Raw genomic sequence first — 17,230 nt, forward strand, 5'->3', positions numbered from 1 at the left:
GCTTCTCTGAGGGTTAGTTTGCTCATTTATTTTTTAAAAAAAGGGAAAAGAGCACTTAATACATAGAATTGTGAGCATCAGGTAGTTCCAGGCACACCATATACCCCCTCATGAAGTTTGTAGGTGAGCAAGGATGTACTTGAAATCCTGCTTGTTGATTCCACAGGCTACCAATCAGCTTAGTGTCCCAAGAATGTTAGAGCCATGCTTTCCAAACTGGGCCGGGAAGAGCTGTGTGCTGGCAGAAGTTACTTGAAACCATCTGATGCATCTTCCTGGGCTATTTGTTTTACTTGGAAGTAATTTCAACATATTTTTTGTTGAATCAAATAATGCTTTGGGCATCATCATGAGGAGACTCACTGGGGATCATGTGGTTTGGTTGAACTCCTGTTTTCTAGGTGAGGACACTGGTGCAGAGAGTGGCAGGATCTGGCTTCTTCATCCTGGTAAGGGAACTCTCGGGCTCACAGAGTGAGCCTCCTGTCATCACACAGGACTCTGGTGGATTTCTCTCAAGATCCCTGACCATAGCTGAAACAGCAGGGGCTTCTTCTCCTTCCCTCGAAGGAGTGAGGGTGAAGCCCAAAGGCCAAGGCCAGGAATAGAGTTCAAAGCCTTAATTCATACTCTACTAGCTCAACATTGTCCAGACCCTGGACCACCCTGTCTGCCTATCAATTCCCAACCCTCTACCACTTGCCATCTGGACATAATTACAGTAATTCCTTACCCAACTATAGATATAACCAGCATAGGTGTCTGTTTCTGAGCATAATTGCAGAAGATGTTTACAGACCCACAATCACAAGAGTAAATGATAGTTTCCTTTCCTCCTATTAATACGCCAATATCAGGAACCTATCAGGGCCAATGAGCAAAATCCCGCAGTGAAAGACCTCACACTCTCTATCTACAAAGCAGGAGTAACCTCAGGTAAAGTGGGGGCCCAGCCAGGATTTCAAAGGACACCAGGAGGCCTGCAGCTGCAGGGGGATGGCTTAACATCTTCTAGGCACCTACTATGTGTCAGGCACTCAGGAGACATCAGCAAATACCTATGACCAACTCTGCAAGCTGGTACTAGTGTCCCACTTTACATGTTTGGAGATTGGTTCTGGGAGGACTGGTGTCTGGGGCCACCCACAGCAGCCTGTGGAGCTGGGCCAGGGTGCTTTCCATCATGCTATGCCACCAGGCCAGACTCTCAGCCGCCCAGGGCTAGATCTATGCCTTCTTTCTTTATCTCCTCTTTTCACTGCTTCCTCTTTTCATTTAGGGAAGCCAAGACCGCTGCCCCTGCTCCCTCGGATCCCCCTCCCACCTCCATCAGCCCTCCCCCCGCCCGCTTCTTGTCTCTGTTGAGTTGTTGGGTGTTATCTCTCCAGAAAGGTGGGGAGTTGGGGTTGGGGGAGGGTGGAGCAGAGGGCAACGGCCTTACCAGGCACCCAGAGTCGCCCACCATCCCTCCCCACCCACGGCCAGGAACCTTGGCTTTGGGCTGGGCAGAACCTCGGCTTTAACCCTTCGGAACACACAAAGGCTGCCCCATGTGCGCGCGGGTAATTGCTCCTGCACACACGCACAGATGCACAAAGACGTGCAGTGCAGTGTACACCATTCCATCCCCACAAATACATCCCTAATGGCCCGCGCAAAAGGCGTGCATACGTACCCCAACCTGCACAATCGCATGCACACACGCGCACGTCTATCCACCCCGGCGTGTGCACTCACGTACAGACCATACACCATACACACATGCATCTGGACACGCACCCGTGTGGACCTCTAAATGCACTGCGGCCCTGACACCTCCAGCCGCCCTGCCCTAGTAGCTGACTGGGCGGAGCGCGCACACACAAACACACACGCACTCTCCCCGCACTGCTCCACGCCCCTGGCCGCGGCCTGGGTGCTGTGCTACGCGGCGGGCGGTTCGGCGGGCGGTGACCCGGGCGGGGGCGGGGGCGGAGGCGGGGACTGCGGCGGCGGCGGCCTCAGAGAGGAGGAGGCGGAGCAGGGAACCGAGAGCCGGCTGGTCCGCGCTCCTCCTGCCGGCTGGGGATTTTCCAGCCTGGGAGCTTACGCCGTGGACCTCCCTGCGGCCGCCGTGGACCATGGGCGACAAAGGGACGCGGTGAGTGCGGGAGGTGGCCGTGCCCATTGCGCGTGGGGCTGACCTGGTCGAGGGCACGGGCAGGAGGTCTCGTCCGCGCCCTGGCTCTTCGTTCGCGGTCACCCCAGGACCGCCAACGCCTGGCTCAGCGGCACTGGGCTCTTCTCTGCCCCGAGGTCTCCCGTGCGCTGGCAGGGCCGTGGTGGGGGTACAGAGAGGCGAGGACCCGGCAGCCCTATCTGGCTCATGGCTCCTCGGAGCCGAGACACACTCATGCACACTCACTCGCTGACACCCAGCACTGGCCATCAGACGCAGAGAACCACAGGGGCAGGTTGACACACAATGGCACACACGCTCATATGGACACACGGGCACATGCTGGCACACACACAGAGACATTCACAGCCACACGCTTATCACATACAGTGACGCTGTCATACACTCAATGGTACATACTTGTCAACACATTCTTTGCTGACAATAATGTTGGCATACACAGGCAATGCTCCAACACACATCAGGTCTAACACACCTTTATGCCAGCACACACATGTTGGCCTACACTGTACACACAACACATACACTGTCACTTTTGCTCACTGTAACAAACACTTTCCCTGGCATACACGTGTTGTCACCCTTACTGACATGAGTACTTGTGCTGGCACATATCTCACTAACACGATGTTTGCAAGACCCTACCAACACTGACCCCTTTAGACACAAACCAGGCTAATGCCCACACAGACTGGCACCCATGGTCACAAGCTAATAGACCCTGGGGCTGCTGACACACTCACTCTACTGTCCACATGGCAAGAAGTGGAAAGACAGATCACACGGTAGGAGGCCCCCCTGGAATCTGGGAAAACGGTATTCTATCCACTCTATTTCCTTTCCCTCTGACCTCCCTGAGATCTGGCGTGGCCAGCCAGGATCGTTTTGAGCTGAGGGTAGGGAGAGGGGCTCCCATCTTCTGAGGAGCCTGCCCTGGCTCCGAAAGGGAGAGGGTATGCCTCTGAAATGGAAAACTGGGACAAAAAAGGGGAGGGGGCTGGAGCTGGGGCAGGGCGGCCCCTGGGGACAGTCCCTGGTCAGGTGCTCAGCTTGTGCACCCTAGTTTTGCCCCTTCAGTCTGCCCACTTCCTTAAGTTCTAAAAGAGGCTCTCCCTTATCTTCTCTTACCCCTTCTGTAACCTCCTCTTGCATTTTTCATTCTTTCCTCTTTCCTATCCTTTTGCCCCAGTCTTTCCTCCTCTCTTCCCTCTTTTTTTCTCTCCTTGCTTTCAATAATTATTTATTAAGTACCTGCTGCATACTAAGCATAGTGCGGAGATCAAAGATTGTGCTGAAAGAGCTAATAGACTAGGGAGAAATGACCCCAGTGGTTGTCATGTTTTGGGACCACTGACAAAGCAATTTCACACCCACTGCTATTTGACACACTCTCAACAGTATGAAAAAGGTTCTTCAGAGATTATTTCCATTTTCCAGGAGAGGAAACTGAGGCTCAGAGGTAACTGGTGCTCCTAAGATTTAGAAACTGCTTCCCAGACATCCTCCTGACAGCTCTTCAAGGTTAATTTTCCTCTTTCTATTCTCCGGGAGAGGAACCAGGGGCCAGAGAGGTTACCTGACTTAAGGTCAGGAGGAGTCAGAGGCAGGGCCTAGACTGGAACCCACTTGGTCCCTTTTCTCTGTGACTTATTCTTGGGCACTGCCATGTGCCTGGTGGGCCCTGGGTTCAAGGCCAGGGTGGGGTGCCCTGCTCTGTGTTTGGAGGCCCAGGCTGGTGGGGAGGGCTTCAGAAGATTGTGAGGTGTCTACATGCACCTTGATGGCTCGTGCCCATTGCAGCCGGCTGGCTAGCACTATGACCAGCTCTCTATCCTCAGTAGGAGGATGTGTGACTCTCTCTTCCACATCCATGTCCCCCAAAGCCGAGATCCTTCTGACCATTGAGGTCAGACTTTTCTCCCTGCAGGAAGTCAGGAGCCCTTGCTCTCCTTCATTCTTCCTGTGCCGCTTCGCCGTCAGGGTGACTCAGTCCCTCTTGGGCCTTGGCTTGCCCTCTATGACTTGGGCAAGAGTGTCATTGGTCCCTTGCTGCCATGGGTTGTCAGCAGAATGAGGACACCGTGAGCAGCCAGGCACCTATTGGAGACCCTATCCTTGGAGACAGGACCTTTTCCGTGAATCCCCCTGCTCTGCCTCTAACTCATGGGGGACCTTGGAGACACTGGGCAATGGCTTCACTTAGTTTTCTCATCCGGACATTGGAATTATTATTATTATTTTTTTTTTAATTTTATTTATTCATTTTAGAGAGGAGAGAGAAAGGGAGAGAGAGAGACAGACAGGGAGAGAGAGAGGAGAGAGAGACAGAGAGAGAAAGGGGGGAGGAGCTGGAAGCATCAACTCCCATATGTGCCTTGACCAGGCAAGCCCAGGGTTTCGAACCGGCGACCTCAGCATTTCCAGGTCGACACTTTATCCACTGTGCCACCACTGGTCAGACGGAATTATTAATACTTAAAATTTTCAGGGTTCTCCTTGTGTTTACTGAATTCATTGGGCAGCATAGGAAGTGCTGTCTGAAGCCTGGAGCCCAGACCTGGCTACCCTTCACCCACGGTAGCCCTGCTACCCTCTTAGTCTTTCCTGTAGGCCCAGTTGGCTTTCCTCTTCCTTCCAGGCAGGTTTCCTGAGTAATTGGGAAGAGAAGGGCAAAATCAATCATAGGTTGTACCTTGCCTTGTTCTATGAGCTGTGGGACTCGGCTTTATCTCAGATTTAGACGAGGAAGCGGCAAAAATCCAATATTCTAAGGATCAGGACTCATCACATCCATCCCCGAGGCTGGATTTGCATCCCCATATGAAAGTGACAATGGGAATTAGTCAAATTAGCCATAAACTGTCAATGCCCTCTAGGAGCTTTGGAGTCAAAGGGGAGAAACAAATACCTGGGTGTCAGACTCAAAATAGGGCAGATAGTATGCTGACTACTCTAACAAGGTGAGCTGTGAGCAATCATACATCTGGTCAGCAAATGTTGACTGAATGCCAGGGCTGGGGGTTCACGGTGAATGGCTCCACTCTGTCCCCAAAGGTCTGAGAGCAGAGCAGATGATTATAATACAGGTGACATGTGCTGTGGGAGGCTAAGAGGAGTCCCCAACCCAGTCCTGGCAGGGGGAATGGTGAGGGAAGCTTTCCTGGGAAGGTGGTGGCATTGGGGCTACTGAGTTACATCTAGAAAGATGAGGAGGACAAGGAGGTGGGGGGTTGGGGATGTTGTTCCTGGCCAAGGGTGCAAAGGCTTGGAGGCATGAAACAACACCTACAGCCTGCGGGTTGGGCTGGGGGTGCTGGGTGAGCCTTAAGAGGTAAACACAAGCCAGTTATCAGTAACCTGGAATGTCAAGCTCAGGAATGAGGGTTTTCCCCTGAATGGAATATGATTCAGAGAGGGGCGGGATGGGAGTAGATTTTCATCTCAGGGGCCTTTGGCAGTGGCTAGGAGGGTGGACGGGAAAAGCAATCCTAGAAGCAAGGAGACCAGCGAGCAGGCTGAGGAGGGGCCTGAGGGAAGGGAGCTCTCTGTGGAGAGGACAGACCTGCTGCTTAACATGAAGAAGGAGGTGGAGCCACTTAGCTTCTGGTTGGGTACCTGATATGTGTCAGGAGCTACACGCTGTGATCTCATTTAGTTCTCCCAATGATCCTGTTAAAATAGAGACTGCTGTTCCCATTTCACAGATGAGGAAACAGACCAGGAAAGATTAAGTAATGTGTCCATTGCCATTTAGCCAATGAGCTTCTGAACCCACAAAGTACCTCTGTTGCTGTATGCTTTCACTCAGAGGGAAGGGACTTGTTTGGCTCACAGTTGGCCTACCCCATCTCCCTGGTGACTCCTTCCTCAAGCTGTGCCTCCCTTCTGATTTCTGCTGTTCTTACTAGCTCAACTGGCAATGTGAGGGATCAGAGTTAGACAACAGGAGAGACTTCCTGAGAAGCAGTGAGATCGAATGGATTTTTCTTTCCTATAGTTGCCTATTAACTCTTATCTTTGGTGGGGGAGGAGGGCGGGCATGATGAGGTCACATAATCGTCAGCTGTCTGTGAGCCTTGGTTGTTGTCTCTCGGTGGTAAAGCTCTGTGTGACACATCTTGGCTAGAACATGGGGAAGTCCTGTGGCTTTGGCCAGGGTCACTTGTGGGGCTGCTGGGAACAGAAGTATGGAGCTTGACCTACCATCTAGATCCCTGATTCCAGGCCGGCCTCTGGCCTTTGACTTCTCCGTGCTCTCTTTGTTCCTCTCGGACCTCCTTGCCTGAGACTAAAGCACGGGGTCAGGGGTCCTGAGTCGTGGGCTAACCACACCATAGGGCTGTGGCAATGGAAGAACACCAGCCTGGGGTCAGCATGCCCTGAGTGGCTTCCTGAAACTGCTTCCAGTATGACCATACTGACCATCTAATGAAGCCTGCAAGGGGGAGCAGCTTGGCAAGGAGCCAGACTGGAAGCTGAGGAAGATGTAGGGATACTTCTGCAGAGATGGGTCAGGATCTGGGTTGGGGAGAGGGGAGGGATGGAAGTGGGAGGTGGGGATGTGAACGTCTTCTGTATAGAGATGGTAGTTGACTGAGGGAGGGTGGGTAACCTGGTTCAGGGAGAAGGTGTGGCCTGTGGAGAGAGGATAGTTAGGGACAGCTGGGGCCTTGGAGAGCACGATGGCAGGCTGTGGCTAAAGGTGGAGAGAGGAGGAGGATTCAGAGGAGGCTGTGTCCTGGGAGCCAAAGAAGTAGGAAAGGGCCAACAGAGGATGAACTGGGAAAAGACCCTTGGGATCTAGCCCATAGGCACTTGCTGTTGACTTGGTGAAGGGATTTTGATGGAGTGGTAAGGACAAAGCCAGTCCAGGTGCAGAGGAGATGTTGTTCTTGGTGCCTGGAGCTGGGGTAAGCCACTTGGAGGAAGAGTAGGATCTGGATGGTGGGGCTTGGGTAGGGGGCCCTGGGGCATGAGTCTCAGCTGAAGGCTCGGAGGGTCATTTCGATAGTGTGAGCTGGTCACAGGGGAGGCATGTCTGTGCTGACTCCTGAAAGAAGGGCATCTGATTCAGGCTAGGGGTCTTGGAGGAGGCTTCCTGGAGGAGGTGACCCCTGAGATGGGTCCTGGGGCATGGGGAAGCTTATGTGACCTAGATAGAAAGAAGAGCCTACATTAGACTGGGGCCATGTCTCTAGCACAGTTCTTGGAATTAGAGCAGATATTATCCTTGATGGCTCTCAGGCATCCTCCCTCCTTCCTGTGTGGGGAAAGGTCCTGCCCCAGGAGCGGCTTGTGTCCTAGTAGTGGGTGTGGAACAGAGGGAGTGGGGCAGGACAGGATGGCTGCTTTTGAGAGGGGAACAAAGGACTCTGTTGTCCCAACTCCCTTCCCTATCCCCCAAGGGGCCCTGGCAGGGTCATCTTTCTGGAGACACACCTCTTCCTTCCTGGGCCTAGACATCTCTAGTCCCACTTTAGAGGAGCTGCTTGTTCCTTCCCAGGAGACTTGGTGCCAGACAAGGGCCCCAAGAGGCCACGGCCCAGAGACTGGACCAGACAGGTCCCTGGAGTTCTGTATGACTAAAGTCATCACAACCACTGAATAGCTAGCTCTCCCTCTGCTCAAGTCTGGGCTGGGCCCAGCTGAGACTACAGCCAGTCCAGTGGTGCCCACTGTACCTGGAGAAGGATCTGTCTGTTGGTCTAGAGAGTGTGGAGCAAGGTAGGGTGCTATGGCTGTTGACAGGCCAGGAAGGCAGGACTCTGCACTCAAGTGGCCATGCAGGGTGTAGCTTCTCTCTCTGGGTACACCCAGAGGCCCAGAAACTGAATAGGTATGGTCCTGGATGAGGCAGAGGCCCCTCCCATTCTGGCCCTGAGCTTCTAGGCGCACTCGGAGAGGAGCTGCTTGCTGCTTTCTTTTGCACCTTCATCCCCTTCTCCTAGCCTGTGCAATCAGTGGCATGGGTGCACTTTGGCTAAGGACCTGGAGAGAGTGAGGGAGTGGACAGCTGGAATATACTGTCTCAGGAGGGTCCTGGAGGTATGCTCTCATGCTTACTCCTTGCTGTGTGACCTTGGGCACGGCATTTACCCTCTCTGGGTCCTGGTATCCCTATGGAAATCAAATTAGCCAGCATGTATAAGGCTCTATTGGCTGAGTTACCCCTTTCTTATGTTCTGTTAGTGTGTTTTTCTATCTTTCTTCTGAAGAGCCAGAAGTGGGAGATTGGGCAGCTAGGCCTCTGCCCCAGAGCAGGGGCTGAGACTGCCAGGGAGCTGGGCCTGGGTGATGATGTGGGTTGCACTTTCCCCCACGAGTCCTCACCTCCACAGTCTTCCACCTCTCAAAGCATCAGGAACCCTCAGGTCCTGGAAAGTTTCATTCTCTTTGCCTAGGCTGTTTCCTTCTCATGGACACTCTCCTCCCTTCCTCCCACACCCTCCTCCCTCTTCGGGTGTCCACAGCCTCCTCTGTGATCTGATTAGCATAGATTAGAGGCTGATTAGAATAGTGGGTAGGCTCTAGTAAGAACCAGATTTCCTGGTTTCAAATGCCAGCCCTGCCACTTAACAGCTGGGTGACCTGCCAGGATTATTTAACTCTTTCTCTGCTGCAGCTCCCTTATCTGTAAAATGGGGCAGTAATAGTGCTTGCACAAGATCAAGCGAGTAAAAATATATAAAGCTTGGAGACAGGGTCTGGCACAGGGCAGAGACTGAAGTTAGCTCTTGGATGACCTCTCACTGGGTCTCCTCCCTCATCAGGCTGTGAGCCCCCCCCCCCCCATTGAGGGACCCTGCTTTATTTATTTTTGAGGCCCCAAAGGGCTTAGCACAAGCATGTTTTATCATTGGCCCTCAGTACAGGGGTGATGACCTGACCCCACACAGTTGCCCATGCCCTTCCTGTCCTTTAAGGACTGGGTCACATGTGGCCTCCTCGTCGTCGGGGAAGCCTTTACTGATCTCCAAGTGCCTTGTGATCTTTGTGCCATTCTCTCTCTCTCTGGCACTGTGTGGGTCTTGGTTATTTGCACACATGTGATGTTCTCTCTGTGAGGCCAAGGGCACCTAGCCTGGGTCTGTTGTTCCTAGCACCTGTGTAGACCTGGCACGGCACTGAGCTCCATAAATATTTGTTTAGTGAAGGAGACTGAATGTAGGTATTTCACTGGGAAAAGATATACTTGGGGGGTAAGCAGTGTGTTTGGTAAAGACAGTGGTACAATCATTGATGGTTTTAAAATGTCCAAAAGTGGCCCAGAGTTACAGGCATTAGATTATTCTTTGTGACCCAGAAGGCAGAGGTCCCTAGATGATCGGCTTTACCTTGCTAGGAGAATGTGTTTTCTGAGAGCCAGAGCTACCTGGCAAGGTTGTGGTGGCTCATTCTAGCCTCTCTGCTTTCTCCCACGACTCCCCCATCTAGAATGCCATCCTCACTTCTCTCTGCTTGTCCAAATCCTACCTTCTAAGTAAGTGCCCAAACCATGGAGCCATCCTTTCCTGACCTCCAGGGGGGTGGGGTAAATTCGTCATCTTCGTTCTCAGACATCACTGAGCCTTTTCTGGGTCTGGGCAATAATACGAGAGGCTCACTAGTTCCTCTTTAGAAAGGACATCTGGACCTGGCTACCGTATGTGCAGTGTGGTTTGACCTGGCATGAGGAATGGACCATGGCTTCCGATGACCCACTGGTGATCAAGGAGCTCTTTATGTAGCTGGAGAGCACAGAACTCCCCATCGACTTCCACTGGGCAAGTACTCAGAACCCACCTAATTACTGGGACAGAGTTCTGGGCACTGCATCCAGCAGCCTAAGGTCATAATCAGCTAATGAAACCACCAAAGAATTGCTCCTTGGCCCAGAGGAGTGGAGGGAAAGGGGGTGGGGATGTTGAGGCTTAGAAGAGATGTGAGAATGAGAGGGGTGCTATGCAAGTGGATTCAAATGCTGGGCCTGCTGAGCTCAGCTGGAAAAGGGAATCAGGAAGTGGGTAGGAAAGCAGGGAGAAAGACCGACAGATGAGAGAAGGTGCTATACGGGACATGTCACCAAGTGACATGACTCAGGGTAGGGGTTTTGGCCTAGAAGGACCCCACTTCTTCACTGTCCCTGTGATACCATGAAGAGCTGCCTTTCTTCTCTGGGCTTCAGTTTCTCCATGTGTCAAGCAAAAGTAGGAGAGACGTTGGCCCAGAAGGCCTCTGGGACTTTTCCTTCCTGGTTCTAGAGCTGGAAGGGGAGAGGGCATCTACAGCAGGCTGTGTTCTAGCGGGGTCCCTAGCATCCCTGTCCTCTGGAAGGAGCAGATTGTACACAGTCTGACCCAGCCTGAAAGTGAGTTGCTGCAGGGTCATCAGAAGGCAAGACTGTGGTGGCAGCAGGCAGCTGTCATGCTCTTCTCCCTCCCTGTGCTCATGACTGTCCTAGCAAATTAGTGTCCTCAGAGAGCGACCATTTAAGGCTGCACAGTGTCTTTTCTATCAGTCTAGGAATTTCCCAAGTAGCACCCCCAAGGTGTATAGGGCCTGGGCTCCCCGAAGGAGAGCCATAAGGTTTAGAGTATGGATTTGAGTCAGACAGATGTGGCTTTGCTGTCCAGCAATACTACTCACTATCGCCATGATCTTGGGCGAGGGTATTAAAGTGTCTGGGTGTTGGTTTTCATATTTGTGAAATAGGTGTAATAATACTACTATTGCACAGAAATAGGTGGCTGGGGCAGAGAGGGTAAGGTCTTGATCAAAAGTCATTGTTATTATTCAAGACCTGGAGTGGATCTCAGCTTTTCTGTCTCTGCACCCCTTTCTGGCCTGTCCTGGACTATGCACTCAGCTGGGTGTGGGGGTTGGGGGACTGCTTTGAGCCAGACGAGAAGCTCCTATGATGGCAGGAAAGGGAAGTGAGATTGCCCAGGGTGGGGAGAGGTGGAGCAGAGTGGTGCTGGGGCAGCCTGGGTCTCCTCCCATTTATCCCCTCACCCATGGCTGATTCTCTAGGAGGAAGTGGGGAGGACTTGGAGACCAGGAAGCCAGGGGCATGGGAAGGTGCTGTGGAGGGCCCGAGGCCTCTTTCCCTTACCCCTGCCCCACGTGCCAGTGAGGAGCCCAGAGCCTGGTTTTCTGCCAGGGAAGCCAGCAGGCCCTGTTTCACACACTCAGACAACAGCCCTTCCTGGTTCCCTAGAGGGAGGTGCCTCCTTGGAGCTGGGTGCTTGGAAAGCAGTGCTTGCCCAAGTCTGCCAGGTCTGGAGGAGAGGCAGCAAAGGCAGCGAAGAAAGCCACCATCCCCTCCCCCCACGCCTCCCCAAAGCTCTGGGCTGTGACAGCCAGGGCCTCTGACTCCCGAGGAAGCTGGTTACATAAGTCAGCTCTGCTCCAGGCTTCCTTCTTTCGTTCCTTCCCAGAGGGGCCACGGAGGACGTGTAGGTCTGTGCAGAATTCTCAGGCCTGAGAGGTCCCTGTGGCCACCCCGCTGCTTGGGGTGATGGTGGGTTCTGCCCATACCATTTTTGGAGGAAGGTTGTGTGCACTACCTTGGTGCAGGCTGCTGGGGTCGGCTCTGCACGCTGCTGGCTTTCCCGTGCTCCTGGGAGCAGAGCTGCAAGGGGAAGAAGCCTCATTAGAGGAAACAGGCTGTGTCCTGAGCTAATTTGCTTGCAGAGTGCCCCCAGAGGGGCTCTTCTCCGAAACCAGAGTGTTCCGTTCAGTTTCACAAACATTTCTCCATGTTTGTTGGGTGCCAGGCCCAGAACTTCACTCAAGGCCTGTCCCTGAAGCCGCCTGGCCCGTCCCGGGGGCATGCCTCTCTTAGTGGGATGCCCTGCTCCTGTCTCCACCTAAAGCCATGCCCTTTCCTTCTGGGTTCTGGGGTGGCAGAGAACATCATGACAAGGAACACCCCCTACGCCACCCTCCAGGCTACGGGTTTCAGGGTTGGTTTGTACCCTTTCTGTTCATCCACCTCAGCTCTCCCAGGGAGGTGCCCATGCACAAATGCTTCCATGAGTATCTGCCACATTGCGGTGCTGGGTTGAACACCTGAGGTATGAAGAGGAAACAGACAAGTCTTAGCCCTCAGGCTGCTCATACCTTTTGGAAGAGAGGAACTGGATCATCACTACACACTCTAAGAAGGGAGGCAATGGGGATCAGGTTATACTCAGGCAGAGCAAGCCCAGACAGTAAGGGTCGGAGGCAGCCCCTCAGAGGAAGGAACACTGGAGCTAGGTTGGGAGATGAGTTTGAGCTGAGCCAGAGGGGATGCTTGTCTTGGTGGTTTTTCTGACAGTTGTTTTCAACCAGGACTGACTTACCTGAGAACCCACTATGTGTCAGGCACAGTGTCAGACTATCTGCTGTTGATGAGGGTTATCCTGGGACCGCAGACTTCTTTTCATTAAGTGAGAAGTAGGGAGGTAGAGACAGACTCCTGCAGCCCGCTGGGGATCCACCTGGCAAGCCCCTAACAGGTGATGCTCTCTGCCTGGCTGGGCCACAGGTCCACTGCTTGGTAACCTAGCTATTTTAGCACCTGAGGCTGAGGCCATGGAGCCATCCTCAGTGCCTGGGGCCAACTTTGCTTGAACCATTTGAGCCATGGCTGCAGTAGAGGAAGAGCGAGAGGAAGAGTGTGAGAGAGAGATGGGGGAGTGGAGAAGCATATGGTTGTTTCTCCTGTGTGCCCTGACGGGGGGTGGGGAGGGCATCCACATGCCAGGCCGACACTTGACTGCTGAGCCAACCAGCCAGGGCCAGCAGACTTCTAAAGGACACAAAACCTAGGGCGAACGTGAAAGTTCTGCCACACGGCATCCAGTCAGTGCGTGGACCTGGACATAGGAACCGAAGCAGGTATATTAGGAGACACTGGGCTCAGCAAACACAACATTGGAAACCAGGATCTTTCCGGGTCTCCCCTGGGGGAGGGCAGGGGGAGCAAGGCTTCCCTTGGCGGAAGAGACCAGACTGTGCCCAGATGAGCAATGGACATGAAAGAGTCGGGAAACCACGTCTTATGAGAAACAGCTCTGGGCTTTGGGGCTGTGGGGTGATAGTGGGACGGGGCCATGTGTCTGTCTGCACCTCTGAGGGCCCAGGGGCGTGGTGGAGAGAGGCAGTGGGCTGGCATGCTTTCCTCCCCTCTATTAGTAGCTTTGTGTTTGTGGTGAGTTTTTCAGCCTCTGGGCATAAAGTTTCCATGCTTTCTTTGTTCTTTCTGTGCTAATGAAAGCACCCAGCACATTAATGGGTTGATTTTATTAGGGTCTGGATAGCCCCAGGGCAGTGGAAGAAGCCTGGAAGCATTTTTAAACTCAGTAAGAACTTTTTTTTTGGCAATAATTTTTTTTGAAAATATCCTACAAATGACAAAGATGATCACACGCATAACCAAGTGGTTAATATGCACATATTCATTTCTCATTATTTTAGTGCTGACTTCAGCAGCCACTCAGTGTGCATGTTTGAAATACTCCAGCCATCTCTGATGTTCACCATTTTGCAGAGTCAACTTTGCAAAAGAAAAGGAAAAAAGTGAAAGCCCCCCCAAACTATAAGAGAAAGTTTATTTAGAAAGTCACAGAGGTAGAAGAAACAGGCTCAAGAAACAAGGTACAGCTTTGGCCGAGTGGCTCAGGAGATGAAGCATCATCCTGGTGCACAGAGGTTACAGGTTCCATCCCTGGTCAGGGCACACATGAGAAGCAACCACTGTGTGCAAAACTGAATGGAACAGCAAGTTGATGCTTCTTGCTCACTCATTCTCTCTCTTTCTAGCCTCCCCCTAAATCAATGGAAAAAAATTAAAAGAATCAAGTTACACAGACAAAAGAAGGGGCCCTTGGAGCTTAGGAGAGAGAATGGTAAAGATAATGCATAGGCGTGGGGGGAGGGGGAAGGCACATGCATGCTCCAGAGACGGAGAGCACCAAAAAGCAAAAGTTTTTAATAGGAAGAACTTTCAAACACAGGACCATGACCCACTCTCAGACTGGGCCCTGACCCAGACCACAGACTGACCCGGCTCTCTCCAGCCTCAGCTTCCTTCGGAGTGTAGGGCTAGGGGGTGTATGTGCAAGGAGAAGAGAAATCCTAATCCTAACCGTTGGGGTTCCCAGCCTGACGTGACGGATACATGCCCCCATCTCCAAAGTGTTTTTCCTCTCCCCATTCCACGGCTACCAGCATAGTACAAGCCCCACTTCCGGCCTGGACTATTGCAGTGGTATTCTGGCTGCTGTCCATCTGCTCAGCCTAAGCCCTTCCAACCCTCCTCTTGTTCTGAAATGTACATCTGGCCCTGTCCTTCCCAGTTTAAAACCCAATTAGATGCTCCCCATTTCCTATAGGACAGTCCACATTCTTCAGGTGGCACTGGAGGTCATTCATGGTCTGTGCCAGACTTCTTCCCACCTCCTTTCCCAACTCTTCCGACCACACAGCCAGAGCTCTGGCTACACTGACTTCTTTGGATGTTCCTCCACTCTTCTTACTTTCCACACTTGTGTGTCTTTGTTCAAGTCAGTCTCTGTCTGGAATGCCTTCCTCCTCTGACTGATGACATCTCCCTTATATGTTAGGGTTGACCTTTACATCAATACAGTTCAACTGAACGTGTTGCACTGGGCACCTGTTGCGTGCTTGGGCATGGTGCCCTCCCTTGACGCCTTGCTCCCTGCCCAGGCAGAGCCAGGCTCCTTGCAGGCTTCTATGGTGGTGTCAGCCGTTAACATGTCAGTTTCCTGTGCTAAAGGGCTGATGTGTGTTTGGTACCTCTTAGACGCCAGCACCCGACAGGGCCCTCTTATAAATGGGGGGCCAGAATTGGGTGGGGAGGTGAATCAGGGAAGATTCCCTGAAGGAAGTAAGCCCTGAGCTGCTGACCCAAAGAAGAAGCACCCTTTCCCTCTTTTCACTTCCTTCCTGGCCTTGGTGCTGAAGGAAAACTGCTGAAACTGTGAAAGGGGAAATGTATATATTTTGAATTAGGGGCTGAGATTTCCTAGCCTGAAGATGATTAAATTAGGCATATACCTCTCTTCTCGGCCTCCTTCTCTCCTTCCTTCCCTCTCTTCCTCCCTGCCTTCCTTCCACACACATTTTCTGACATACCAGACATTGGGGCTGCAAAACTTGATGAAATAAAACATATCTTTATATTTTTCTGTTTTCTGAATGTTCATGCTAGAACTTGCCTTTTTTTTTAAAATCTGTCTCATTGGTTCTGAGTTCAAGTCTTAGTGTGTCATTTATAGCTCTATGACTGGGCAGGTCACATCACTTTTCTGAGCCTTAGTTCCCTTATGTATACCACAGAGGTGATAATACCCTCCTTATAAGGTTGCCGTTGATAATGTGTGCGAGGTGTTGAGCCTTTGGAAGTGGTTCCTCATTGAGTGAGAGCCACTCTCAGATTGGAAGCTTTCTGAAGGCAGTGAGCATTCACAGGGTATCTTCAGTGCCCGGCACCAGGCCATACGTAGTACATTAGGGTGATCAGTCATCCCAGTTCTTCTGGGACTGTCTCAGTCCTGCATCATGGGAAACCAAGTCCTGGGTGAAAGGGGACATTTGGTCACCCTATGCTGTGTTCTCCATAAGGGTTTATAAAATGGATTATGACTGAATGAGTCATAAGAGAGGGACAGAGGGACCCTCTGCAGCTTGGTGGGGTATGGGAGGACAAAAGGCCCTGAGTCTATAAGGCTGTTGTTGTCAAGCAGGTTTCAGGCTTCTAAGGCCTGTGCCCTCTTCCTCTGACACATCCAGAGAGGAGTCAGTTGCCGATTCCCACCTTTACTGGGAAGTCCTATAATGAGCCCCCTGCTGCTCCTCTGCCTTGGAAGCTGGAGGCCTCTTGCTCCTGGACCCACTGCCTTCTGAGAGAGGGACGAGGGGTAAGAGAGCAGGGCTGCAGCCCCATCCTCAGGCCCATACCCAGAGGCTGGGTGAGGCCTCAGTTTTCCCACATGTTTCATGGGTATACAGCCCTTCCTGCCAGGGTATCTGTGAGATGTCACTTGTGGAAGGTGCCTCAGCATGTCTAGTACACGGCAGGTACACAACAAGTGTCATTTGTTGTCCTCTTCTGTAAACTGGGACGATAAGGCTTGCTCTATCTTCCAGGGCTGTTGTGTGGGCCAAGTGGGCTGTGGGCTGTGGGAACACTGATAAACCGTGTCATACCCTTCAAATATTGGGGGTGTGGTTCTCGTAGAGCTGCTCCTGCTGGCCCCTGGTGCCAGGTGCAGGTGGGGACTGACCCTGCCCACCCACTCATAAAAGGCTTTTCCCTGGGTTGTGCAGGAGGCACAAAGAAACTCAGTGGTGCGTCTGTGTGCACACACACCCTGCACTCAGATGGGCTCTGCTTCTCTGAAACCACAGCACGAGAGAAACAGACGTGGACCGACTGTAGGGAGGGTTTAGTAGCAGCAGGACACCTGACAAGAAGAAGGAATGTCCTCAGGAGCCTCGCCTGTCTTTTGGGCTGGAGGCAGGGCCTTTGTGAAGGCGGGTTGTGCTCAGATCGCCTCTGGGCCCTTCCTCCAGCCCAGAGACGGATTCACCATGAGGCTGGTGCGGCTGCAGCTTCAGGCCCTTCGCACTCCAGGGCCCTTTCCAAGGTAGAGCAATGCGTCTGTGCCCAGGGGTTTTGTGAAATGTGCAAAAGGAAGGTGTGTGTGTGTGTGTGTGTGTGTGTGTGTGTGTGTGTTTTAAGAGGGCTTCCAAACTCCATGAGTTTCAGGCCTATTTCAGCTGGGGTCTGTTCCTGCTCTGGCTGGGTAGTGCTTTGTGCCAGGACGTTGGTGCCACATTGCTGCATGTCCGCAGAGATCTCTTTCCCACCTGTGGCCCTGGTCATCGTCAGAGCCCTCCCTTCTGAGGAAGGACCTGAAGCATCTCACAGAGCTAGTTCTGGGCCAGGCCCTGCTCAGCTCCTGCTTGCTGTGTTAATAAGACACTGGAAAAGGTCTCTCTGCCCTCAATCTTATTTATCTGCGAAGTGGACACGATTCCCATGATTCCTACCCAAAAGGG

The 17,230-nt window shown here is 52.5% G+C and overlaps 1 protein-coding gene across 1 annotated transcript in view; it reads left to right on the forward strand.

Moving 5' to 3' along the window:
- The first annotated feature begins 2,006 nt into the window (after positions 1–2,006).
- ARRB1 (arrestin beta 1) overlaps positions 2,007–17,230 on the forward strand; it is a 78,422-nt gene continuing 63,198 nt past the window's right edge. Inside the window, exon 1 of the mRNA XM_066250024.1 lies at positions 2,007–2,140. Within this exon, the coding sequence (XP_066106121.1) occupies positions 2,121–2,140 (20 nt within the window). The 5' untranslated portion in view covers positions 2,007–2,120. The remainder of the gene's footprint in view (positions 2,141–17,230) is intronic.

Source organism: Saccopteryx bilineata, chromosome 1 (assembly GCF_036850765.1).
Source record: "Saccopteryx bilineata isolate mSacBil1 chromosome 1, mSacBil1_pri_phased_curated, whole genome shotgun sequence".
NCBI lineage: Eukaryota > Metazoa > Chordata > Mammalia > Chiroptera > Emballonuridae > Saccopteryx > Saccopteryx bilineata.